The sequence below is a fragment of the Microcaecilia unicolor genome, chromosome 2, assembly GCF_901765095.1.
Source record: "Microcaecilia unicolor chromosome 2, aMicUni1.1, whole genome shotgun sequence".
NCBI classification, from domain to species: domain Eukaryota; kingdom Metazoa; phylum Chordata; class Amphibia; order Gymnophiona; family Siphonopidae; genus Microcaecilia; species Microcaecilia unicolor.
The window spans coordinates 512,475,367-512,503,275 of record NC_044032.1 but is presented as its reverse complement, the minus strand read 5'-3'; the positions used below and the strand labels follow the sequence as shown (position 1 = coordinate 512,503,275).

Here is a 27,909-nt window from a genome sequence, read left to right as displayed (position 1 = left end):
CTGTGGGTGCAGCTAGCTAGCCAGGCCAGGAGCCGCGAGGGTGCAAAGTGTCAGAGTGCACCGTGCAGCACGCGCAGACGGGCGGGCAAGGAGGCAGGACATGGCTGCAATAGTGGAAACTCAGAAAGTGTTGATTTATGGAGGAAGAGGAGCTCTGGGTTCTAAGTGTGTGGAATACTTTAAGTCCAAAAACTGGGTAAGTAATGGCATTTAAATTTGCACTAAATCAGATGCTGGGAGTACCAGTAAAGTGACAACATATCTTGGACTTGAAAGCATTACGACAGCTAGTTGTTGCGATTAGATATTTACTGTTTGTTGGTTGGCTACAAATCTGTGTAATTTTAGTGATCCAGCCCTAGGTTTACAACTATTACGTTAGGTCCCTGCACGCAGTGGTTGTAAACTCAGGACTGTATCATCTTTTCCAGTTGCTCTGGATCCTGTAGACAGCCTAACTGTTGTATGATCTGAGTTCTTGTTAGGTGTTTTAGAGCTCATCCTATATAGCTGCTGTCTTCCAAATAGTGGTTGAAAGCGCTGACTAGGTTGTTCGCCTGCATGAATTGGCCCCAACAAACTGTTGCTAATAGGTAGTTTTGGAGCTCTAGTATTTTTTTCATATGGGAGCATATTTAAAATGTTAACTAATGATTTTTTTATTTTTATTTTATCAGTGGGTGGCTTGCATAGACATAGTAGAAAATGCAAATGCAAATGCAAATGTCCTCGTGAAAATATCTGACTCTTTTACTGAGCAAACTGATCAGGTGAGTCATTAGATTTTATTTTTTAACTAATGTATAAATATCTGTCAGGTGGAGAACAGTAGAATACATTTTTTGTCCAGATATGATTGAAAACTGGAGTAGGTTCCTTTAATATGATGCAAGCAGCAACCCCCTAAAATCTACAGTTCTCATTACAATATGCCTACTAATTATAAGGCACAGTTCAATACTTTAGCCACTGTAGTGTTCAAGTTATATTGCTTTGGTACGCTTGTACTTTGACATCCATACAGATCCCCTGATGCAGGTAGAACTGTGGCTGTTTGAAATCACTGTGACAGTCTAATAAAGCCTTTTGTGCTACGTTGGACTCGGAGTTTTTGTTCCCCCTCTGAGATGTTTCTGCTCATCTTGGTTTGTTTGTCTAGCTTTGGTGGAGGCTACATAAAACAGGCTGACTGATTCAGTACAGAAGGTAGGGTAAGGAGGAGTAATTTCCTGTGTGTGTTGTTGACATGTTTCTGATTTTTTTTTCCTCCTGTAGCCATGAGGGCAGGAAGCTAGGATCACAGGCTGAGGACAGTGGCCAGCTGTGATTCATTATAATTTGAAAGGTTTTGCTTCCTTTGTTGGGCTCCATGCAACACCTTACCAGCTCACTGACAGATGAAAGCAGTGAACTTTCTCTCGCTCTTTTTTTTTTTTTTTTAATTTAATTTGAAATTTTCATGAAATACATGCAATATCATTATTTACAAGCAACCAGTGGCGTAGCTAGGTGGGGTGCCAGGGGAGCGACCACTCCCCCAAACGGAGTTCTGCCGGTGCTTATTTTTTTCTCGTCATGTTGCATTAAAAATGTGCGCTGGCGCCGCTTTCGCTCCCCCACACCGTCAATCTGGCTCCGCTTCTGCAAGCAGCCAATAGCCCACATCACGGGAGAAAGAAGAAAATAGTTAACATCATATAGTTAAACTAAAAGAAATCAAGAGAGCAACAACAAATGCATCCCTACCTATCTGGGGATTTACCTATGGTGATAACAAAAAATAGCAGCATTGAGCTTTCTCATTTCATATGTTTACAAGTGTCTGATGGGCACAGCTCAGCCTAATATATTCCTAGCTGCTAAAATCATTCCCTTTCTTGCCCGTCTTCCAGGGACCGCCGCAGATTTCTGAAAGGCAAGCAGGGAGGGTGGATGGGTTTGCAGTCTTATTTCTCCATCTCATATTGGTTGAGAATCATTTCAATCTAGCAGACCTTGAAGATGTTGGCTCTGATTGCCACATTTTTGAAAAGCAAGGTGGTTCACCGGATGCAAATATTCTACATTTTTTGGATATTGTCCTTATTGTCCATACAAGGAGTAAAATTGTCATGCAATGCACGGTTTTGCCAGATGAATAATACATATCACTTGTATGATTTTTGAAGTGGTATACTGTGACTTGTGTGGTTTGCTAATCTTGGAGGTGTTCTCCTGACTGGCCTTAGATATATGTTCCAGTAGGGGAGAGGGTGCATCTACACGCTTCACTATCTTGATCTGTCATAGCTAAACCCTTTGGTATACAACCAATGGAAAATAATTTGCAGAAGCTGTGTTTTTCTTTTTATTCATCTACTGAACACACAAAGATTTATAGAGCAAGATTTGTGTGTGTGTTTGGAGGGAATTATTGTTTGGTAAATTAATATTTGCCTTATTTGAGCAACTTGCGTAGAATCTGTGTAACTAAAAACTTGGTAAATAGACTCTTGATTGGGTTTGGAGGCCACATATTGACCACTAGATCAGAATCTTTTAGGTTACCTCCGTCTGGACATATGACAGTGTGCTGGCTAGGGGTTCTAGACAGTCTGTCACAATACCTGAATATAGTATTTCCCTGCAGAACCATTTGCTGCATAATTAAATTTTGCATCATTGATGTTCTCTTCTCTAGAAGTTGTAATGCTTTGTCCAGTGCCTTTGGAGACAAATTTTATACAAGCCACCTAGGCTGGGAGGCCAGGTAGGCATCTATTTTAAGCCTTTGTTTCTTCATAAAATTGCCTCCTAAAAAACAGCCAAAATTGTGGCTATATTGAACTCATGACACTTTTTACTACTACTACTACTACTATTTAACATTTCTAGAGCGCTACAAAGTGTACGCAGCGCTGTACAAACACAGAAGAAAGACAGTCCCTGGTCAAAGAGCTTACAATCTAATAGACAAAAAGTAAAGCATTTAAATTTAAAATATTTAAGCAGTCAAGCACAAGAGAACAGTCACAGAAGGACTGAAGATGTTGAAGGGTGGTCAGTGTGATTAGGTGTAACACTTTTTACCCTAGCTTGAAAGCACATACAGGCCGTATAAACGCATGTATTTGATAAAGAACGTGTGAAAATAATGGCTCTCCCCAAACTAAACCCCTGAATACATCTACACCCGGGTTGTACATACAAGTTTGTGTCTACTCGTCACTATCCATTCTTGAATGGGGGGGGGGGGGGGTATTATTCTGCATGGCAAGGGTGGTGAATTCATAGAGATGAAAACTGTAACCAAGTTCAAGAAAGCTTGGGACAGACATATAGGATCTCTAGGAGAGAGGAAGAGATAGTATATGACAAGGATGGGCAGATTGGATAGGCCATATGGTCTTTATCTGCTTTCATTTTTCTCTGTTTTTAAGATGCCCTTTACATGTGTTTGCTTGCTTATGTCTTATGTATTGTGTTGACATTGTAAGTAGCATATTTATGCTATAATATATATTGTTCAAATATTTTATTGTCTTATTACCTATGTCCAGGTGATTCTTGCTGTACTTCTTGGGTGAATTTCTTAAAAAAAGGTGGTAAATAACTCCTAATAAATATACTCGCAAAGAATCTTTTATTTGTAAAATTGCACCATTTTTACCATGCATTGAAGAGCTAACAAGATTTATGAGTCCTACTCCATCTTAATTTTTTCCTCTCATCCCTTAAGGGGCCCTTCTGCTAGAGCAGTGGTTCCCAAACCTGGTCCTGGAGGTTCCGCAGCCAGTTAGGTTTTTGGGATATCCACAGTGAATATTCAGGTTCCCCAGCCTGTCAGGTTTTTGGGATATCCACAATGAATATTCAAGAGAGATATTTGCATGCACTGCCTCCATTGCATGCATATCTCTCTCATGAATATTAAATGTGGATATCCTGAAAACCTAATATTCATGAGAGAGATATGCATGCAGTGGAGGCAGTGCATGCAAATAATCTCTCTTGAATATTCATTGTGGATATCCTAAAAACCTGAGTGGCTGGGGAACTTCCAGGACCAGGTTTGGGAACCACTGTGCTAGAGTGTGTTAAATTTGGGGCTTAATGCACTGTAATGGAGGATTTTTAACGTGTAGCAAGCCCAGAACTACCATGGCATCAAGAAAGGATGTTTCTACTATTTTGTTTTTTTTAATTGTAGGTTGTGCATTAAAATGTGGATTAATGTGTAGTACCTGCTCCTGAATAGCATGGAAGCACTTACTGCCTCCTATTTAGGAGCTGGTAAATGATCCTGCATTAAATCTGCTTTAGGCAGTTACCCCCGGGATTCTGCATATAGCGACTAAAGTTATGCGTGCAGTTTTGGCAGAATGGCCAAATTAAGGCACGTAACTGAATTGACAAGCCAATCGGTGCTGATAATTGGCCACTAACAAGCAATTATTGGCAATAATTAGAATTTACGTGCACAACTTGCAAAATGTTTTCTATAAAATGGTGCGTGTAAATTCTACCATGTAGATCTCAAAGGGGGTGTGGCCATGGACTGGTCATAGGCATTCCTGGGGATATCCTAAAAACCCCGACTGGCTGGGTGTGCCCTGAGGATTGGGTTGAAAACCTCTGCTTTATTCTATAAAGGTTGCTTGAAAAAAGCGGGTAGAATTTTAATAGGATAACAAGCCTATTAGTGCCAGTAATTGGCTTTTTAACAAGCAATTGGCATTAATTAGATTTAATTGGATGTTGTGTGTAAAGTTAGGCACGGGGTATACGCCTAAAACTTATGTGTAGCTCGAAAAAGGGGGTGCAGAAAGGGGTTGGTCATGGACGTTTCGGGTGGAACAGGGGCATGGTTTTGAGTTACATACATAGTTACAGAATAATGGTGCTCCTTACATAAATTTAGATGTGGTCATTTGCACCACATTTTCGTTGGTGCAAATGGCGGTGCTTAAGTGTTGTTCTATAAACCACACCAAAGTTTAGGCGTGGCTTAAAGAACAGCGGTTACACAGGTTTTTTTTTTCAGTGCTAGTTTTTTTTAGGTACCATATATAGGGCCCTGTTTACTAAGATGCACTACCGTTTTTAATGTGCCTAAAATTAGCGCACATTAACCGTGTAGGTGCCTATAGGGATATTGTAGGCGCGTACACAGTTTACGCGCGTTAAAATTTTTATGTGAACATGCCAATTACGCAGCTTAATAAAGAGCGCCCATAGGATCTAGTCCTTAGCACATGGTAAGTGCAGCAGGTTAACTGCCAAACGCCTTCCACGTCCACTCTCCACCCATGCGAAGCCCTCCAACAGAGAAATTTACAAAAAATTAAGTGATGTGTGATTTAACACACGATAACTGGCAAACTACTGCAGAACTTCTTAACATGGTCACACGGTAGCCTGTTTCCATGCGTTAACCACATATTAAGGCCCCGATGTTGAGAAGCAAATTCGGGTGCTAGAGGCCACTAGCACCTGCATTTGCTGGCACACAATGCTTAGAAACACCTGCCATGGAAAATAAGGAGGCCGCCCCAGTTCTGTTGAAATTATATTCAGAAGGAGGTTATTACCTATACCAGGGGCGTAGCCAGACCTCGGCGGGAGGGGGCTCCAGAGAGCCCAAGGTGGGGGGGGGGCACGTTCTAGTCCACCTCCCCCAGCCGCCACCCCCCCTCTGCCACCGGCGCAAGGTATGGAACGTGCATGCCGTCAGGACTCACAGAACAGTTCAGCGAAGTGAGCGAACACGCCGGAAGCCGGCACTGAAGAAGACTAAGGCCTGCCAGCAAAGGTACCTTGTGGTGGTGGGGGTGGGTGGGGGTTGAAAGTGGAGGGGGCCTGGGCTAAATCTGTGGGGGCCCATGGCCCCACCTAGCTACGCCCCTGACCTATACTCCGATGCTTAAAAACCGGCGAGCAGAATGAGGGTGCACCTACCATGGGAAATCCTATGCTAGCTCAGAGCTGGCATTAGGGTATCTAAACGTGAGAGATTTTCAGCAGCTAGCTGCTTTCAAACCTGGTTTAATTCCCCATTGTGTACTTTTTTATTGATCATTAGGGAGCTGTGTTGCAGCGGTGTTGTGGTATTTTCCCAGCGCTGTATTGAACACTGGAGTTTTGAGCATCAGGGCCTGAGTGCTGTAACACACTTCGTAAAAGGGCCCCTTAATTAGGTCCAGCTCTTCAGACCTGGAAAGAGATTCATGCTGAAACATTTTAGACTTAAGAACACATGGGAAATGTTAACTGTTTCACTTAGCATTTTTATACATTTAAGGTCACAACAGATGTGGGAAAGCTTCTTGGTGAAGAGAAAGTGGATGCCATTCTGTGTGTAGCTGGCGGATGGACTGGTGGCTCAGCAAAGGCTAAATGTAAGTGTTACAGATATATAGGATATGAGTAGAGATGTGCAAAAATCTTTCTAGCAAAAGTGAAAACTAGAATTTTCCTCCTTTTGTAAATATTTGGGGGGGGGGGGGGGGGGAAGGTCGGCAAATAGTATGTTAGTTCTCTAAAAGGTATTTGTGACTTTCATCAGATCAGTGCAGAATGAGCTATGGATTAATGTACCTGATGCATTAAAGGTGGTATTACAATGGTAATATGTGTTTCAGAGTTCTAATGACATAACTGCATAGGGATGAGAAAATTGAGGAGAAAGCCTTCTGTTTTCAATATTCTCAGAACACTATGATGTTCATTTTCAAAGCACTTAGACTTCCATAGTGACCTATGGAACTTTGTAAGTCTAGGTGCTTTGAAAATGACCCCCATATGGAACTTTGTAAGTCTAGGTGCTTTGAAAATACGCCTCTGTATATTATGGGAGGAATTCAATAAACGGTGCCCATATTTAGGCACCAGGATAATCTGCACTAAGCTAGTATTCTGCAAAGGCCGCTCTGGGTGAAGTGACATTATAGAATACTAGTTTAGCGCGCTTCTCATACCTAACTTTGGGCAAAAGGATGTACGCCTGCTAATGGCTGGTGTAAATGCTGGTGTCCAACTAGTGGCAGTTATATGCATAAATGACATTATTCTATAACATCGTGCCTAAATTCTGGGAACGCCCCTGACATGCCCATGCTCCTTCCATTGCCACACTCCCTTTGGAGTGGCGTGCTGTGAAATTAGGCGCACATGTTATAGGGCAGCTCCGCGCGTTTTCCCATTTACTGCCAATTAAGTGCCTGTTAAAACCAGTCATTGATAAGGCGTAATTAGCTGTTTGCACACAGATCTGTGATCCGCGCTAGAGGCAAGTGGAATCCAGTGAATTTGGTTTTGACTGAAACCAAATCTGCAACCGAAATTTGTTGCTCAGTTTCGGCTGAAACCGAAACTGTTATGCCTGTCATTTCCCCCCTCCCCCTGCAGAGACCTGGTTCTCCCACCCTGCGAACACCCATAGGCCCTCCCCAGGCCTACCTTAAGAAGCACTTGTGATCTAATGGCCTTTTTGGAGGCAGGAACGAACCCCATCTGTGTTCCTGCTCGGTGCCGCTTCTCAGTCAAAATGGCTGCCAAAGACTTCCTGCGGCAGCCTCATGAGACTACTGTGGAAGGTCCTGGTGGCCATTTTGAGAATAGAACCATCATAAGGAAGAGTGACAGGAGATTGGAACTGGCATAAGCAGGTCCAATCTTAGAATGGCTGCTGGGACCTTCCATGGCAGTCTCAGCAGCCTTCTTAATTGAGGTTCATTCCTGCCTCCAGAGAGGCCAGTAGACCACTTCAGCTTCTTCAGGTAAGCCCAGGGAGGGCCTATGGTGGTGATGGGGGGGGGGGCGCGGGGAGGTGTGAAGGGTGATAGTGGGTGAGGAGAGTTTCAGTGTCAGCTGAAAATGCGATGGTAATGTAATGGTAATGCAATGAAAATGCAAATCTGAACCTGGATTTCGGGCTAGTTTTAGTGTCAAATCCGAAATCAAATCCAAAATTCGGGCAGCCTTTAATCCACACCCAAATATGTGTATCCAACTCTGGTTGTATCTCTATAATAGTGTAAAAGGAAGTGGGTAGTGGACCAATGACTCCAGGGAAATAGGATACAAGTCTACAAGGATATCACTTTATTCAATGACTCGACACAGTACTGTGTTTCGGCCACAGGCCTGCCTCAGGAGTCTTAAATGATCCCTGGTGTTCGCAATAAGTCTTGAAGTTGATTGGTCTTGGACAAGACCTTTATAAACCTGCTGTGTCTTAGCGTTGCTGTGTGATATATACAACCTAAGACACAGCAGGTTTACAAAGGTCTTTTCCAAGACCAATCAACTTCAAGACTTATTGCGAACACCAGGGATCATTTAAGACTCCTGAGGCAGGACTGTGGCCGAAACACAGTACTGTGTTGAGTCATTGAATAAAGTGATATCCTTGTAGACTTGTATCCCGTTTCCCTGGAGTCATTGGTCCACTACCCACTTCCTTTTACACTGTTATATCCTTGTGGGAGTTAGTGTTCATCCACCTTGGTGGATTGCTCTCTCTCCTTGTATCTCTATAATTTCATGTGGAGAATAGCAATCTAGTATTTTGTGAACTAAATCCAAAATCCCTCATATCTTTTTCAGTAGTATCCCAAGGTGCGTTACATTCTGATACAACACAGACTAGATACTCCCCTGTCCCTGGAGGGCTCACAATCTAAGTTTGTAGCTGAGGTAAATTAGGGTGAAGTGGTTTGCCTAAGTTACAGGGAAGGTCAGTGGGAATTTAACACTGACTTTCCTGCTTCTTATCCCACTGCTCTAACCAGTAGGCGGTTCCTCTAAGCACTGGGTGCTAAGAGCATTCTGTGTTCTGTCCTCAGCGTTTTACAAGAGCTGTGACCAGATGTGGAAGCAGAGTGTTTGGACCTCAGCAATTTCCAGTCATCTGGCCACAAAACACTTGAAAGAAGGCGGCTTGCTGACCCTGACTGGAGCCAAGGCAGGACTTTCAGGGACCCCAGGTACCATTCACAGTATTGTTTATACCGGTCTTTCATCCTTACTTTTCAGGAAATTACAATCTGTCCAAAATACTGCTATTCGTATACTTTCAGGTGTTCACTGTTTTGATCATATCACTCCTGTACTTGGACATCATCATTGGCTTCCAGTTACCTTCTGTATCCAGTGTAAAAACTTAGTATTAACTCACAAAGTTCTTTTCTCTGATGCTCCTGCCTATCTCTTGTCTTTGATCGCTGCTTACGGACTCATACGTGCTCTTTGGTCTCCATCTGCTAACCAGCTTTCTAATCCTGCTTTATTACATACCATACTTCAGGTCACACGCCATTCTGCGTTTTTCTTTCTAATCCCATCCCTATTGAATTCTCTGTCTTTCACACTCCGTACTGAACAGTCTTACCAGCATTTTAAAATAGCCTTGAAGACCCATCTGTTCACCAAGCCTTTTTTGTAGGATCCTGAGGTTGGTGGTCTGGCCCAACTGACTGTTCAGTTTTGTGCTCCCTATTCCTTTTTACTCTGCCTCTACTCTCTGGCTACTTTCTGTTTTGATTTTTAGATGGAGTTCCTTTTATTTCGTACGTTGTAATTGGTTTTATTTGCAAACTGCTTTGTAGTAGTTTTTATGATTGATTAATAAACTAAACTATGCCACCAGCCTGTACAAGTCAGTTTTGTCACTTCCTTTATCTTACCATCCTCTCACCGCTGCCCTTTGTATGAGACCCAAGCATATTTAAATTCTATCATAGCTTCTAGTTGCCTGTAGGCTCATCTAGCCATCTGATAAAGAAATCTATACTGTGACCCTTCCTCCCTTCTTTTCCATATCATGCTCTCTTGGCCTTGGGCATGTTAATTAATAACAAACTGACTGAGTGCACCAAGCCAAGCAAGAGCAGCAAAACAAGGTAGGAAGACATCATCCTAACAGTCATTTTTCATAGTGAGCTGTCTATGCCAAATAATTTCCCAATTACAGTTATTTACATTAGAAAAGCTTGCTTGAGACAGTCTAAAACTATATGGATACATCAAAGGAATCTACAGGAATCTCGGTGATGATCTCTGTACCAGTGCGAATATAAATATGGCAAAAGAGTGTCCTGTAAGATGACAGGATAACAGATTTTGTCATCTGCAAAGGAAGGGGTTTTGTTTAGACATTGTGGTAACTTTTCTAGATCATTTTTCAGCAGAACTTATGACACCAAACCAAAGGTCTGCCTTACAAAGGCTCTTCTATTCTGTGGATTCGGGACCTGAGTCACTTCAAAAGTAAATTGTACTTTTTGAGAGGAAAAAATATTGGTGGGTCATGGGTAATGATGATTTCTCCTTAAGCTCTGGGCTGGGAAAGGCGTTTTTTTCACTCTTCCAGAATTGATGATTGTTATTTCTTGACTGAAGCTCATGTGTAAAAAATGAAAGTAGTAACGAGATTTTGCCAGATGTTAAGCTGAATGAATTAATAACTGAGATGAACCACTTTCTTAAGCTGCCTTTCTTTTATGTTCTTAGCTGGATGGTTTCAGTTGTGTGTTTCTAGACTGCAAGATTTGTTTACCATATGCCAGCGTTTGTTAATCATTAAACATGAAGGCTAGTGGGATTGGGAAAGAGTGATTATGTAACTGCAGTAATGTACTAGCATTTGACGTTTTAGTCCCATTTTTATGTTAGAAAGAGGCACTAAAGGGATCCATTTTTTTTTGGGGGGGGGGGTTATTTTTTGGGGAGCGGTTTTTTTTTAACCTTTTTATAAGGTTATTGTTGACAAATACATACGTACAATATCTTTCATTAAAATATAATACACACTTTAAAAAATGATTAAATTCCTTAATGAATTTGCAAATTTGGCAAGATGACTAAACCCTTGCACACACACTGTTGTATCTCTTTATGAATGATGTTTTAATGCTGTGAATATACATCCAACCAATACATGTTAGTTTCTTACAAAAGCATCAGGCAAGGTATAAACATCAAATTTGTGCCACATTAAAATCTTCTGTATCATTATTTTGTTCATGAAAATACTTTAAATGTACTGTTCTATGGTTCTGATTATCTGAAATCCTGTTTAATGGTGTGCAATTTTCACACTGTCTGTATTGGGTTGAAGATCACGAGTACTTCTTACCATGGACTTTGGTTTGCAAATTGAATCTTTGCTTCTGGTACAAAACACCTGCATACATTTATATCTACCTGATGCTCCTGGGCTAGAAAAAGAACAACCAGCTGTGTTGTTCAATTTACTTAATGAGATGTCTGCTATTCATTACATGCTTTGCATCTCATTATGTATTCACAGTACCTTAAATTAACATGCATTGGGGTAAAATAATGTGCCAATTTGCTGTTTAATGCCTGTTAAGATGCAGACATTGGGGTCCTTTTATTAAGCTGCAGTAAAAATAGGCCTTAGCACGCCTTTACACAGGTCTTCCCCGCATTATAAGGCCATTTTTGCTGTGGCTGTGGAAACCCTGATTTTTCTATATATTTTTTTTGCACTAATGTTGCTATTAGCACGTGGCCATTTAAAAAACAAATTACTGTGCGAGTCCTTACTGCCACCTATTTTGTAGGTGATAAGGACTTATGTATTATCAGTGTCGACTAAGCGTATTCTATAAACTGCATCTAGACTTGGGCGCAGTATATAGAATACACTTAGTTGATATTTCAGCACCTAAATCTAGGCGCATCCATTTACACCAACTAAAACTTGGTATAAATCCTGGCGTGTACATTTACACATTGTCCCCATGGACGTTTTAACAGGGTGGATTAGAGTTCCTTGGGTAGTAGAAGTCAGATATTGTGGTTGGAAGGGTGGTGGGGGAGGGGTTATTTCAGTTGCTCATTACTATTGTTTTCTATTTGTGATTTATAAACAGTTGTACAGAATATCATTCCTTTTTTTACTGCAGCAACACTGGTGAAAGATAAGCTACTCGGGGGGAGATGCATCAAACTTACCAGGCCAGCAACATGCTTTCTTGACTGGTTCCAACTGTTTTAGCGAACATGTTATTTTAGCAGGAGATGCACAAAGGGTTGTTTTCCATTTATGGCAACAAACAATGGGAATGGTATACAAAGTTTATTAAAATGAGCTGATTACCATTCAGCTGTGCATTCCAAGTAATGCACAGATTGCAGCCCCTGCCTTTTACGATAAAACTTTTTTACGGAAAGCCAGCAGCTATCGTACCTTCACAACAGTAAGCTGAAGAGGCAATTTCCCATGTGTTAGAAGGACACTACTGGATAGTGCTGCTAGAGAGGAGCCCAGCGGGTTGGTGACAGCTGTCATCGCTTGTGCTGGATTCTTTCCCCTTTCTCTCTCGTCTTTTCCTTCTCTTTCAGGCAGATGAGCTCCGAGGTGGGACAGATCTTACTCTGCTTTTCTTCTTTGCTGGATGACAGCATTAGCCGCGTCTTCCCATTGATCCTTTTTTGCTTTCTCTTCCTCCATCCCCCCCCCCCCCCCCAAAGTTGTAGCGGCTTTCAAGTTTGGGAAAAAAAAAAGCTACACATGGCTTTCATACATGCAGCTTGTATGCATGTATGAAAGCCGTGAAAGGCAATGGAGGGCTGTTCTGGGCATGCGTAGCATTGCATGTGGATCCATGTGGATTGTCTGCACATGCCCTGTCAGCCTTTCCTACGAGTTGCATAGTAAAAGTCCGTGCAGCTCATTTGCACATTTGCATGTGATTTCTTCTGAGTATCACTTGCTATTTCCACTTCGGTAATTTTTATCGAGGTGGAAATAGCGGACAGATGTTACCGGGGACTATTGAGCATCGGTCGCTCAGTCTTCAACATTCCATTTTTCATTTATGCAGATGATATTTTCTTGATTTCTCCGCTTTGCTCTTACCTCAAACAGTTACAGAGCTGCTTAGATGCTCTTTTACTGGTTGTTCTCTCATAAATTGGTTTTGAATCTGTAAGAAATTACCACATGATGGATTTATGGACTTCATCGAAAACCCAGTCTTATTCCATATTTTTTCAATATGCCCATACCCACTGTTGATTGTTTTAAATACTCAGGTTAATTTTCAATTCCAAACTTACATTCAAACATCAAATCTCTCATGTTGAGACTGGTTTTCTGTCATTGCGACATGAACATTCCATTCAGTCTTTTGGATTTCCTCATTACATATATTGATCCATGCATTTCTGATCTCGGATTACTGTAACATGTTTACACTGGTATCACTAAAGCTCACCTTTGCTGCCTCCAAACATTACAAAATACAACAGCATGTTTACTTAGTAAGACCAGGAAATCTGACTCTGCTTCTCTACCATTAGTGAAATTTAATTGTTTTAAAATTCTGATCTTGGTAATAAGGCTCTCCACCTGAATCCACTGTCATTGCTCTCCTCTCCTCTCTGACAGTCCCATATACTCCGAACCATAATTTTAGATCCTTTGACCATCTAGTAATTACCCTGTATTAAAAAGGCATACTGTGAACCTACAAGGCTTTTTCTTTATGGCTTCTAAACTGTTGAATGATTTACCCCTCCCCACCAGTACAAGAGTAGAAGCTTCGTTTTCCATATTTAAGTTACTGCTGAAGACTCTTTTTTTTTTTTTTTTTATTAAATTAAGATATAAAATGTCACTTGGATATAAAAGTCACTCTGATAGATCCTTGCATTGCAGATATAGAGTCCAACCTGATTCTTTGACTTTCTGTGTTTCTTTATTATAGCTATCCTGTGTCTGTTTCTTTTAGTGTGAATGTGGACTTACCTGTTATATCAATGGAGTTCTTTTTAAAATGTTTACCCAATTGTATTATACACCACTATGATCTGCATAACCAGCAATGGTGGTATATCAAAACTAAATAAACATATTAGGATCTGCAGGGAATTTCCAAGTGATCCAGACTGGTCACTGCCAGAGACAAGATGCTGGGCATGACAAACCATTGGTCTGACCCAGCATGGCACCTTTTATGGCTTTTAATTCCTTCAAACGGTGCAGTAAAGTAGCTAGCTAGCAAGCTAACATCCTGGTTCTTCCAGTGTTAGCAGGTTCCTATCTGTGTTGATTATATCTATCACCATAGCAGTATTGTACTACTGTAAATGCATACATTGAGACAGATGTTCATTTTTGTATTTTTCTGCATTGTGATAACAGATATCAATGATAAAATGGAGAGAGGTGGTTCACTGGGAGATCTGTGAGGAACAGTTATAGGAGCCTAAGTAGAAGGTGATGAGAGAGTAGATAAAATTTTTTGGCATGTGTTCAGAAAGTAAAAGATAGATTATAGCGTTTTTATAGAGGAAAAAAACACCCTTTTAACAATTTTTTTTTAAAATTAGAAGAATAGCGTTGAAGATGGCCTCAAAATTATGGGCTGAGGAGGATGATGGTGTTACCCACAGAAAATGGAAAGAGGGGTAGTGGGTTTTTGGAAAGATAATGATATAACATGGTCAAGACAGAACTTGTGTTTTAAAGGTGGTGGTGGGACATCTAGGTTGCAGTGGCAAGTGGGCAGGTTGAGATTTGGGACTGCATTTCTAATAAAAATTTCTAGTGTAGAGAGGTAGATCTGGGAGTCGTCAGCATAAAAGATAGTACCATAAGATATGGGAGGAGATTAAAGGACCATGGAACGGACAGAGACAAAACAAAAAGAAGAGAGTTTAGGACAGAGCTCTGAAGCACATGGATTGATAGATCCTCCTCTGTTGTTATCCCACTATCAGAGGATACCTTAAAATTGTGATGGTAGATGTAAGAAGAAATCCAAGGTAAAATGTAGTAACAAAAATCAAGTGAGGATAGAGTTTCAAGGGTAGATGATCAACAGTACCAAAAACGGTAGTGGAGGATGAAGATTGAATAAAGGCTCTTGGCTTTGGTTTTTAACAGGTTGTTGGAAACTTTGGCAAGGGGTGTTCTTGTACAGGGCAAAAGTCAGAGTTGAATGGCTTGAGAAGAAATGAAGGCAAGATAGCAGTGGTGAACAATAGGTTCAAATAGTTTGGGGATGAAGGAGTGGTGGAGTTGGGACAGTAGCTTGCAGGGAAGGTAGGATCCAGTGAGGTAATTTTTGAAGTGTCACCACAGCATGTGGGAACATCTTTACTGGTGAGTTACAGATAGAAGGGATGATTATATAGTAGAAATAGAGCTGGGTGGGCTGGGCTCAGAGGAACGATTAGTGAGTAAAGAGGGAGAAGAGAAGATGGGAAGTTTTTTTTGTGATTTCAGACTAACCTGGGGCCAAAGTAAGGGAGAGAGGATTGAAATGGAGGAGAAGGAGGTGGAAGTGGCAATCACCTGGTAGGGAAAAATAAATCCTTTGAACCTTGTCCTGGAAGTAATCAGCTGTCACCTGGGCACAGAGTGAAGGAGTGTGAGGAGATAAGTATGGCAAAAGATGGTGAGAGTTGGTTCTAGGGAGATGTACAATAGTAGTCTTACTTGGTGAGAGCAGGTCAGTATGAATTTGAAATGTATTGAGATAGCATGGGCAAGGGATCTGCTCATTAGGTCAGGCAGAAGAATACAGGAAGCACATTCTGAAGGCAAGATAGGGATTGGTTCAGCCTACAGAAAGGAGAGGGCAAGAGTCTCCAAAGCAGAGAAGAGTATAGTGTAAGAAGAAACTGGCTTATCAACAGGCTCTGACAAAGTAGTAATGGAGAGGAGAGATGAGACAGCAGTGAAGAGGATTCCATGGTTAGTAACTTTGTGATCCTGAAAGTGATGGCAGCTGGACATGATCGTGGGGAGAGTGGTTAAGTTTGAAAATGATGAGATGGTAGTTAGAAAGGGGGAAAACTAAGATGGAGAAATCTGAGCAGTTGAAAGAGAGAACTAAGTCAAGATATTAACAGTTCAACTTCACCACAATGGCCTGCTAAGCAAGGTGTATGGGAGAAAAAGGTCTCCATGACAGGGGCCAGTAACTGAAACAGAGTCCTCAGTGGAAAACCAAGTGTCAGTCAAGGTGAGAAGATGAAAAATGAGTTTATAAGGTCAAGAGCCGTTTATAGGGTAGAAGGCAGAATGTCTAGTTAGGTGAAGAGTGTAGAAAATGGGTACAGTGGACTTCTTATTTTCAACTGCAAATCAATACAAACATGATTTGGGAGGATTACTATCGGGAACAGAAAATGTATTGGTATTGTACGAAGCAAGGGAGAGAAATGTATGACATGTAGTAATACCATGGTGCATACTTCCTGGATGTTTAGTGGAAGAATCACAGGGTGGCAAAAGTTGAAGCCTGAGTTAGTTTTTTGTAATCTCTGAATTCTACTGAAGCAACAAGGAGAGGTGCGTAGATGAACTGCAGCTTTCTAAATTGGTCATCATTTACTATATTTCTATTCTCCTTGACTAAAAGTATATCTTTTGAAGCCTTCTTGCATTGACTGTTTTTTTTAATACACGTTTTAACTAATTGTCATTCTACCTCCTCCTTGCCTTATTAGGGATGGTGGGCTATGGCATGGCTAAAGCAGCTGTACATCAGCTTTGCCAGAGTCTTGGGGGTGAAAAGAGTGGATTACCAGCTGGTTCTACGGCTGTTGCTGTTCTGCCGTAAGTGACGACATAATTGTCTCCTCTTGTACAAATAAATATTTTGTTATGGACAGGTTTGTGCACAAGCACTAAGGAATGTAATGAAGCTTTTTTTTTTGTCTGAAAGCAGTTCAGCTGAAATTAGTAGCCCTTGTTTCATGATGTAGCCAAGTTAGAATTAACTAGTAGATTATTAGTGCATTACAAAATATCATTTGCGCATGAGTTCTGATCTGTAGTCTCTTTACCGTGGTGCAAAGTTCGAACGGCTGTATTAATTTGTATCTGAAGAAAGGGAAACCAACACCAAACTAAAGGAAAGTGTACAGCTAGGATCAGGTTTACTGTGTGTCTGTATTGGGAAGGGGAGAGAAGGCTATTCTGCCTATGCCGACTTGCTGTGATTTCTGTGAATTACTGGAAGAGGCAACCGCCCAGCATGGAACACTATTCCCCAGCATTTCCTAAGATTTAAACTCACGATTAAATCTTCAGCTGTCACTTATTTCCAGTTTAAAATATTTTTGTGATTTACCCCTACAACAGGGCCTTCCTGCTGGGCAGAGTTGACGTTGTGTAATTTTTCCATAGAGGTATAAAGTAAATTAATTCTTATGGCTATTTTTATTCTTTTTTGGTGTTCTTCTTGTATATAATGTTAGAGTTGAATCAATATATTTTAATATAGAGCGCTGCTGTTTGTTACACAGTATAATCTTACTAAAGACACGTACACACTGTATGAAGAGGAAAAGACAATAACTGTTGTAATGAAAGACATGCTGTACAAATAAAACACTTATCTCTCCTAATCACAGGGTTACCTTGGATACGCCAGCGAACAGAACATCAATGCCTAATGCAGACTTCAGTTCCTGGACACCGCTAGAATTTGTTGCTAAGTGAGTAGATAAACCATGACCAAAAGATTTCCCAGCAATTGTTATATAACTACCCAGTCTTTCTGCTTTGGAGGTGGATAATTTAATTCATCACTATATTTTTCCTAATTTCATGCTGATCCCTTTAATCAACCCCTCTCATGCTCTCTCCTTTTATCACCTCTATGCACAGTTAATAATTGTGCACTCTCCCTTACCGCTTACCATCCTGCTTCTCCATCCCTTATCCCTATTGTCCTTCCCAATCTTTGGTCTCCTTCTTAGTAACATAGTAATATAGTAAATGACGGCAGATAAAGACCTGTACGGTCCGTCCAGTCTGCCCAACAAGATAAACTCATTTTACATGGTATGTGAAACTTTATATGTATACCCGAGTTTGATTTGTCCTTGCCTTTCTCAGGGCACAGACCGTAGAAGTCTGCCCAGTACTGTTCTTGTACTAAGTTCTGAAGCTAACATCGAAGCCCCTTAAAATTTACACTTCAGCCCATCCCTATTTATTCAGTCACGATCAGGGCGTAGACCATAGAAGTCTGCCCAGCTCCTGTTTTGTTTCCCAATTACAGGCGTCACCACCCAATCTCCGCTAAGATTCCATGGAACCATTCCTTCTAAACAGGATTCCTTTGTGTTTATCCCACGCATGTTTGAATTCCATTACCGTTTTCATACATGCGTGGGATAAACACAAAGGAATCCTGAAGACCTGAATGGTCCATCAGTCTGCCCAGTCACACTCATTATCAATTCATGATTAAAAACCTATAATTAATGTGGTATAAAATACATGTACTTGATCCTGATCTTTCTTTGCCATTTTCGGTACACAAATTGTAGAAGTCTGCCCAGCACTGTCCTTATGTCCCAGCTACTAGAGTTGCTGTCAAAGTCCTCTCCAGCCTATCCTGATTCTCACTGCTTTTCCCAGCCTAACTCTTCCCTATCTCTCCCACCTCCTTTTCCATACCATTCTCCTTCTACTCTCATTCCTTCACCCCTTTTCTTCCCCCCTGTATCTCACTCCCTAGTTTGTTCCTATCCTCAGTACTGGCATCCTTTCTAGCCCTCGCATAGGGCAGGATTAAGGCATAGGCAAACTAGGCACGGACCTAGGGCCCAGATATTTAGGATGTGCTAACTCAGTGGTTCTGTAGGTAGATTTTTGCCTTGGTAAGTCAACTGCTGGGGGAAAACAAGAGCCACCACTGCCCTCCGAGGTCTTCTTCCTAAACCTTGTGCTTTGCTCAGAAGTGAGCAGGAGGAGTTAGTGAGCAATACTTCTTACCCGCCTCTTCCTCCTCTGCCAACAGAAGCATGAGGGAGGGGTGGTATTTGTGGGGGTTATAAAACGTATTTAGATTTCAAAGGGGTGTGTGTGTGGGGGGGGGGGGGGGGGGATGCGATTCATTGCCTAGGGTCCACCAAAGGGTTAATCCTGCCCTGCCTTCACCTACTTTTGTTTACCGCTCGCCAGCTCTAGCTCACCCACTTGCTCTGCAAAATTGCTTTTTTTTTTCTGTCTTTCCCCACACTTCTTCTACCCTCTTTTGCCCTCTCCTTAGTCTTCCAGATCCATTACACTATTACTCGGCCTCTCCCTACCGTACCCACCCCCCAACTCATGTATCATTTCCTCCACTTACAAATCCAGTTCTCCCACACATCCCCATTCATGCCTGTGCACTCCCTGTTTCACACCCACCAGACTTAATTCCCTCCAGCATATCCCTGGTCTCATCCTGGCACCTTCCAATCTTTATGCTATATAGTTTTTAAAGAAATTAAAATCTGATTTATGTATTGCATTGTAATTTGGGAGATTAGTTAACTAATTGTTTTCAAAATTGTAATTGACTGTTTTAGGTATGTTTATGTTCATTTTATTATTTGTGTATTAGATTTAGCTTTCATAAGTAGAGCAATTTTAGAAGCCCGCACATAAAGCAGTGTTTTATGAATGGAAATAGGTGCTTTATAAAACTGTCCATATAGCTTGTTGTATAGGAACATTCCTGGGGCTGGTGGGTGGGGAGGTATTTGTTTATATGCATATTTTTCAAAATTTGTGCCTATGCAAGTAAATTAACCCAGGAAATTTATGTGTAGTCAGGTACATAAATTGCCTGGGGTAATTTTCAAATCTGATAGATGTACTTACTTTGGTTTTAAATATCTACCAGTACCTGAACCTCAAAATCTATAAGTGTACTATTTGCCTGTCACCTATTACAAATTTACCCTCCTATGTTTTATTGTTAAATTTTATTGCCTCTGGATATTGTAATGTCTTGAGGCCATAATGGGAAATACAATCAGGCTTATTTTCGAAAGAGAAGGGCGCCCATCTTTCGACACAAATTGGGAGATGGGCGTCCTTCTCCCAGGGTCGCCCAAATCGGCATAATCAAAAGCCGATTTTGGGCATCCTCAACTGCTTTCCGTCGCGGGGATGACCAAAGTTCCCGGGGGCGTGTCGGAAGCATACTTACTCCCCCAGTGGTCACTAACCCCCTCCCACCCTCAAAAAAAAAAACTTTTAAAATATTTTTTGCCAGCCTCAAATGTCATACCCAGCTCCCTGACAGTAGTATGTAGGTCCCTGGAGTAGTTTTAGTGGGTGCAGTGCACTTCAGGCAGGAGGACCCAGGCCCATCCCTCCCCCACCTGTTACACTTGTGGTGGTAAATGTGAGCCCTTCAAAATCCACCACAAACCCACTGTACCCACATGTAGGTGCCACCTTCACCCCTTAGGGCTATTGGTAGTGTTGTACAGTTGTGGGGAGTGGGTTTGGGGGGGTTGGGGGGACTCAGCACACAAGGTAAGGGAGCTATGCACCTGGGAGCAACTTGTGAAGTCTACTACAGTGCCCCTAGGGTGCCTGGTTGGTGTCCTGTCATGTGAGTGGGACCAGTGCACTATGAATGCTGGCTCCTCCCACGACCAAATGGCTTGGATTTGGTCGTTTCTGAGATGGGCATCCTCGGTTTCCATTATCGCTGAAAACCGGGGACGACCATCTTTAAGGACAACAATCTCTAAGGTCGACCTAAATGTTGAGATTTGGGCGTCCCCGACTGTATTATTGAAACGAAAGATGGACGCCCATCTTGTTTCAATAATATGGGTTTCCCCGCCCCTTCGCCAGGACGTCCTGCGAGGACGCCTTCAGGAAAACTTGGGTGCCCCGTTCGATTATGCCCCTCCACATAAATTAGAATATATACATTTTCATTACATCTCCAAAGGATCTCTGTAAACCAGGCGGTATGGCAAATCTGAATAAACAATAAGGGCCAAATTCTGTAAATAGCGCCAAAACAAATAACATGCTAAGTGGTATTCTATAAACGGCATTGAAATTTAGGCGCCGCTTATAGAATACGCTTAGGAGTAAATTCTATATATGACGCCTGAAAAATCAGTGCTAAGTGTATTCTATAATCGGCATCTAGATTTAGGCACCGATTATAGAATACGCTTAGTTGATATTTCAGCGCTGATATCTGCGTGCATCCATTTACACCAGTGAAAACCTGGTGTAAATCTCAGCATGTAGATTTAGGTGCACTGGGCCATATTCTATAAGTAGGAGCCTAAATGTTGGAATACCCATGAAACGCCCATTTCCTCGCCCATAACCATGCCCCTTTTTGCCAGTGCGCGTTAGAAGTTTGGTGCACATCATTACAGAATATGCTTAGCGAGTTGTATGTCTAAATTCTAATCATTGCCAATTAGTACTTGTTAAGTGCTGTTATCAGTGCTCTTTAGCTTGTTAAACCAATTAAGTTATGTGCAGTGTTATAAAATCTGCGCCGATTTTGGCACCTAAATCTAATCGCATTATGTAGAATCCTGGTGTAAATCTTCATGTCTAAATTAGGCACGGATCCCCCTTATTACTTAATAGTGCACATAAATTCTAGGGACACCTCTGATCTAACCATTACCCTCCCATTGCTGCGTGCTCTTTTCGGAGCCGTGCAAGTAAAAATGTGTGCAGAAATTTCAATTAAGGCCAATTAGTGCTGATAATTAGAACCCAGTTAGCACTAATTGGCGTGTTAATTAAATTGTGTGTGCAAAATTGGGTGCCATTTATAGATTTTTGGGGTAAATGTATTCAAATAATATGCATGGAAAACTTGTGGCAAATTGGGTGGGGGTGGGGGGGGGGGGGGTTGCACATATCCATGCCTGTTCTTTTGCATCTAGATGTGAACCTTGCAAAAAATTCTTGCACATAATATTTTCACAAGGCTCATATTTAGGCACTGAAAGAACAGCTTTTACATTGTATGCAGAAAGCTAAATATATTCAAATTATATGCTTGGAAAACTTGTGTGGCAAATTGAGCAAAGATATTTCCATTTTAAATACAGCACATATCACATAATGCACAATGACTATGTGTGGAAAATATGCATACAAAGTTGAAGAAATGTCAAAACTACGACAGTTCATTACTGGCAGGCGGTTGCATAGAAAAGAAGAGGAGTGGGGGAAAGTAGGCTCTTTTTGGACATGTTACTACACACTACGCTCGCTGTACGCAGTACTGTCATTACTTAGAAAGAGAAGGAACTGCTTGTTCTTTTTTATTTTGCCTTTTTGGTGTGTTAACGATTCAAGCACTTGATTCATCCTTGGAAGACTCCTGAAGAAGGTGCTCCGGTGCCGAAACACGGCTGTGTTGTCAACCTGTTTATAATAAATATATTTTTGATCTAATTATACGTCTCCTCCTTTGTTTGGAAAGAGCCTGCTTTCCCCCACTCCTCTTCTTTTCTGTGTATTTGTTTCGTGGGGATTGAGTGCACCTCCACACTCCAGTGTGGTAGTCTTTCGTAGGCGGTCGCATAGCACATATCACAATTAGGTTGGGGAGGATGCAAATGGGGTGAGGTGAGGAAGTGAGTTAACATCTTGGAGACCTGTGTAGATAAAACAGGAATGAGAATTAGGGGTGCCTGGCTTCAGTATGTTTTTAGTGAGACTTGTATATGTAGGTGCAAATGAACAGGTGCCAACATGTGCTGGCACTTCTGGTTTCCTTTGGACATGCGCATAAAGAAACCATGGTTATCAGTACGCTCCCCCGCTCCATTTGCTGCAAGTTTTCTAGGCATATAATTTGAATGCATTTAGCTTGAATATGTGATGACGTGTTGCATGATGAAATATCTATGGTGGTGAGGTGTCTATTTGATGAAGTGACAGATTAAGGTGATGAAAACACTGTGTTCTTTTGCGCCTAAATATAATCATTGTGAAAATGTTATCTGTAAGAAGTTTTAGCAAGGCTTATATTTAGGTGCAAAAGAACTAATGCAGATGTGTGCTTGCACGCCCCTCCCCTCCCATTTGCTGCAAGTTTTCCATGCATGTAGTTTGAATACATTTAGCTTGAATATGTGATGAAGTAACACAGTGATCGAAGTGTTCGGCAATGAAATGTTCATACACCATATAATAACCAGTTTCCAGCTACGTGCTGTTGTGTTAAGTATGCGCCAATATTCAATTGCTCTTTGAGTCTATTTTATAAAGGCACATAGGATCCTATCCACCTTATAATCGAAAGAGAAAAACGCCTAGATTTCGACCCAAATCGTGAGATAGACGTTTATCTCACAAAAACGAATAAATCGGTATAATCGAAAGCCGATTTTGGACGTTTTCAACTGCACTCCGTCGCGGATGCGGACAAAGTTGATGGGGGCGTGTCAGAGGTGTGGCGAAGGTGGAACTGGGGCGTGGTTATCGGCCGAGGAGAGATGTACGCATTAGGGCGATAATCGAAAAAATAAAGGCGTTTTTAGCGAACATTTAGGACACTTTTGTTGGACCCTTTTTTCACACGAACAGGTCCCAAAAAAGTGCTCTAAATTACCAGATGACCATCGGAGGGAATCGGGGATGACCTCCCCTGACTCCCCCAGTGGTCACTAACCCCCTCCCACCACAAAAAAATGATGTTTCACAACTTTTTATTTTCACCATCAAATGTCATACCCACCTCCCTGGCAGCAGTATGCAGGTCTCTGGAGCAGTTGTTAGGGGGTGCAGTGGACTTCAGGCAGGTGGACCCAGGCCCATCCCCCCTACCTGTTACAATTGTGCTGCTTAATGCTTATTAGTCGTCCAACCCCCCCAAACCCACTGTACCCACATGTAGGTGCCCCCTTCACCCCTTAGGGCTATAATAATGGTGTAGACTTGTGGGCAGTGGGTTTTGAGGGGGATTTGGGGGGCTCAACACACAAGGGAAGGGTGCTATGCACCTGGGAGCTCTTTTACCTTTTTTTTTTTTTTTTGTAAAAGTGCCCCCTAGGGTGCCCGGTTGGTGTCCTGGCATGTGAGGGGGACCAGTGCACTACGAATCCTGGCCCCTCCCACGAACAAATGCCTTGGATTTATTCGTTTTTGAGCTGGGCGCTTTCATTTTCCATTATCGCTGAAAAACAAAAACGCCCAGCTCACAAATTGTCGAATAAAACATGGATGTCTATTTTTTTGCGAAAATACGGTTCGGTCCGCCCCTTCACGGACCCGTTCTTGGAGATAAACGCCCATGGAGATAGACGTTTTCGTTCGATTAAGCCCCTCCACGTTGTCTCTAGAAAATAGAATTGAATAGGCACCTTTTTGGAACTTGGGCATAGATGTCTTTTTAATAAAATTACCCCATATGTAGGTGGTCACACTGACACATACATGCAGCTGCACTTAGAGGGTAATTGTATAATGGTGCATGTAGGTGAATAGGGCAGAGAGGCACATATTTTTAGCCTATTTCAAAAAGATCCATAAGCATCGATGCATCTTTATAAATACGAGCAAAAATCCTGCAGACATAGCATCTACATTGGGGAGTTAGTGCAGTGGGCTAAAAGTTGCCAAAAAGTATGTGTCAATACAGTTTGCAATTGGAAAATGTATCCCACTCAAAAATCTAGTGTGAACTCAACACGAAGAGTGGAGTAGTAGTAATAAACGTTTTACCCCCCACCCCCCAGAGGAATCAATGTACTCTGTATATCTCACTGGACTAAGATTGTCCATATCAAGATAAAAGTGCTTTTTTTTTCCTACATTGGTACATAGAGACAGATAACACAGAGGACTGTTGAATGAAGGAGTATGATAATAATAAATCAATGGATATAGATTGTGGACTGAACCAGGAGGTTTTTTAAAGCCAATGATAGACATTAGCTGGAAGTAAGGAGGAGTTTGTATGTATCCCCTTTATTGCCAGTGAGTGTTTCCAGCAATTATGGAGGCTTTATCCTCCCCCCCCCCCCCCCCCCCACAAAAAAAATGTAAACAGTCCAGTGAGATATACAGAGTATAAGGATTCCTCTGGGATTAAAAAGTTGATTATTATTATTCCACTGTTCTTGTTGAGTTTACAAGAATTACGTGTGCAATTTAATTGAATAATGAGCTAATTAGTGCCAATAATTGACATTTTAACAAGCAATTATTGGCACTAATTGGATTAAATTGGAACTTATGCATGTAAACTTAGGTGCAGGATCGTGCTTAAATGTGCGAGTAAAGAAAAGGGCATGAAAATTAGGGCAATCCTAGCATTTACATGCTTTGTTAAAGGATACGGGGGAGATACATTTGCACCACGTTTCAGTTGGTGCAAATGGCCGCACATAAAGTTAGGCTCGATTCCCGGGCATAAGTGCCATTCTGTGAACTGTGCCTAACGTTAAGTGTGTCTTTCGTTTTTTTCAGTACCGATTTTTTTTTTTTTAGGCGCCAAATATAGAATCTAGCCCCAAATCCATATGAAATCCATTTAGGCCAGCTCATCTAAGTGCTGCTGCCACTTTTATGTTTAAGTAGCAGATTCTACAAATGCAAAAGGAGGCAAGCTCTGAAAGCCACATTGAGCCTGCAAAAAGGTGGGATAATGTGGGGTACAAATGCAATAAATAATAATAATAATAATAATAACTGAATATTTTGCTGTGTGAGATGATGAACTCCAGAGAGATAAACCCAATTCCATCCCCCCCACCAAACTCGCATCCAGATTAACCATTAACCTGACAGTTGTGTGCTTCAGAGCAAGTGTAAATTCTCATGAGGAAATTTTTTTGAAGTATACGTGTATTTATACTGCAAAATAGGGAAATACACATACTGGGCAAATTCTATAAAGAGCACCAAAATGTAGTATGTTGTGTTTGAATTCTATATTGGCATCATGCCATCCAGGTTCCATTTAGAGAATATTAGTGCATGTTGACATTTAGACCCACCCACTTACGTCATTTCTATATGACAGTATTCTGTAAAGTAAGTGTGTAGTTGTTTGACCTGCTCCATGCTCCACCTATGCGCCTCCCCCTGTGAATGTGAGTTACATGCTATGCGACTTGTTTACTCACATTCTAGAATGCCGCTGTGTTCACACATAGCATTTATGTGAATCTTGTTACTATTTGGGTTTCTGTCAGGTACTTGTGACTTGGATTGGCCACTATTGGAAGCAGGATACTGGGCTAGATGGACTATTGATCCGACCCAATATGGCTATTCTTGATGTTCTTATGAATGAAAAGCACGTGAATGTGATGAAGTGCTAGAATTCTGTAACCTTAGTGCACAAATGGTTTTTACATTTAGGTGCTAAGGTTATAGAATTAGGGGTAAAATTTTAAGGACCACCCAAGACCTTCAAATATTGTGTGTGCTAGATGCATACATGCATAGGTAGGTGCCTTTTCTAAAATCACTATTTATACATGTATGCTGATTTACGTGAATAATAGGGTCTTTTCATATGGGTAAACATGCTGATATCTCCTCCTTAGTCTGCTTAATCATGTGTTTTTCTTTTTTTGTAATAGAACATTTTATGAGTGGACTACTGGCAGCAACAGGCCAAAATCAGGAAGTCTTATCCAGGTGATTACCACAGAAGGCAAGACTGAACTCTCTCCAGCTCATCTTTAACCAGTGACCATTGACGGTTTGCGGAAATGCCAGCAAGAGGAAAGCTATTGAAGTGTGAACATTGCTCTGTGCAGTCTGGTTGTGATCTCCTGTATTTGGTACATTGTGTAATTTAGCTTAATAAAATGTGTTTCTGGTTCTGTATAGCAGTTGCTATAGACCAAATGTGTTCACCCAAAAGCCAACATCATTGCTGTAGCTGAAGTACCTTGTACAGCTCTGAAGCCAGCTCTTCTGTGTCAAAGTGTTTTGTGAGAACTGCCAATGATTGGTTGGCATTTAGAAGACGACGGTGAGGGTTAATGAAGATCAAATGCCAACAAAATGTTTTGTTTCAAATAAATATACATTCTGTTTGCTTACTTGTCTGAATGCATCAAGAGCTAAATTCAGTAAATGGCGCCGAAAAAGAAAATCAGCATGGAAATTTGGGTGCCAGGTCTTACACGTGTTGGAACCAGATGTAATTCCCATTGCCCAATTTGGGCGCACATTCCCAGTATTCTTTAACACTGCACGCAAATTTTAGGAATGCCCTAACCCACCCTTGCACCCCCCCCCCCTCCCCGGCCACGCTCCCTTTTGGGTTGTGCGCTATAGGATTTGGGTGCACATTTGTTAAAGAATAGTACGTAGCAAGATGTGGGTGCAAATTCCGATGGGCTCGTTAGTCTGTTTAGTTGGGTGCATACCTTGAATTGGCGCCCAAATACCGGCACCCAATTTTTGGTGCCATATATAGAATCTTGGGCAAGTGTATGAAGTTTAGGTGATTAACCAATGGTTATGTTGTGATTACTGAAAGCTCCACAGAGATTGATGCTTAATTATAACATATGCTAATAGTCTTAATCAGGCAAAATCTTAGGAATAGGCACAGTTAGAGGGTAATTTCTATAAGGAGCTGCTCAAATTCATGTGGCAGAAGTGGGTGTAACTAGCGATATTCTAGTCATAAATGGTCACTTATCTGTGTGAATGATCTCTTATAAAATAAAGGCTAGTGAAAAGATATGCGCAATGATTTGATGGTGCATATTTTTGCCAGTGGGTGTGTTCATAGATGGAGTATGCAAATACATATGTAAATTATAGAATACTGTAATTTACTTGCTTATGTTTATTAAATATTTGATATACCGCCTTTCATCAAATATAATCAAAGAGGTTAATTGATTAAATCGCCATGGAAAAGAAAAAGAAGTACAACTTTATTGACAGAAAAGGTAAAAAGAGTAAAGTTATGTGCTAACACTTAGGCATGAGCATTTATACCAGTTGTGGGACTGTTTAAGTGATCATACCTTAAATGTAACTGCATTTTCTGCTACGTAGGCTAATCTGCAAAGATAAGTAGGTACTTTCTTTCCTTTATAAGCTTGAAATAGGCACCTGCTTACCCTCTTCTTCTTGATGCCCTGTTGTAGAATTACCTTCAATATACTCAATCTTTTATTTGT

At 41.3% G+C, this 27,909-nt stretch overlaps 1 protein-coding gene across 1 annotated transcript; it reads left to right on the top strand.

Moving 5' to 3' along the window:
* Window positions 1-36: 36 nt before the first annotated feature.
* On the top strand, window positions 37-27,909 carry QDPR (quinoid dihydropteridine reductase). Its single transcript, XM_030191222.1, has 7 exons — window positions 37-196; window positions 678-770; window positions 6,281-6,377; window positions 8,826-8,966; window positions 16,471-16,579; window positions 17,380-17,463; window positions 26,344-27,909. The coding sequence occupies exons 1-7, from the start codon at window positions 101-103 to the stop codon at window positions 26,447-26,449; spliced, it is 726 nt and encodes a 241-aa protein (XP_030047082.1). The 5' UTR covers window positions 37-100; the 3' UTR covers window positions 26,450-27,909.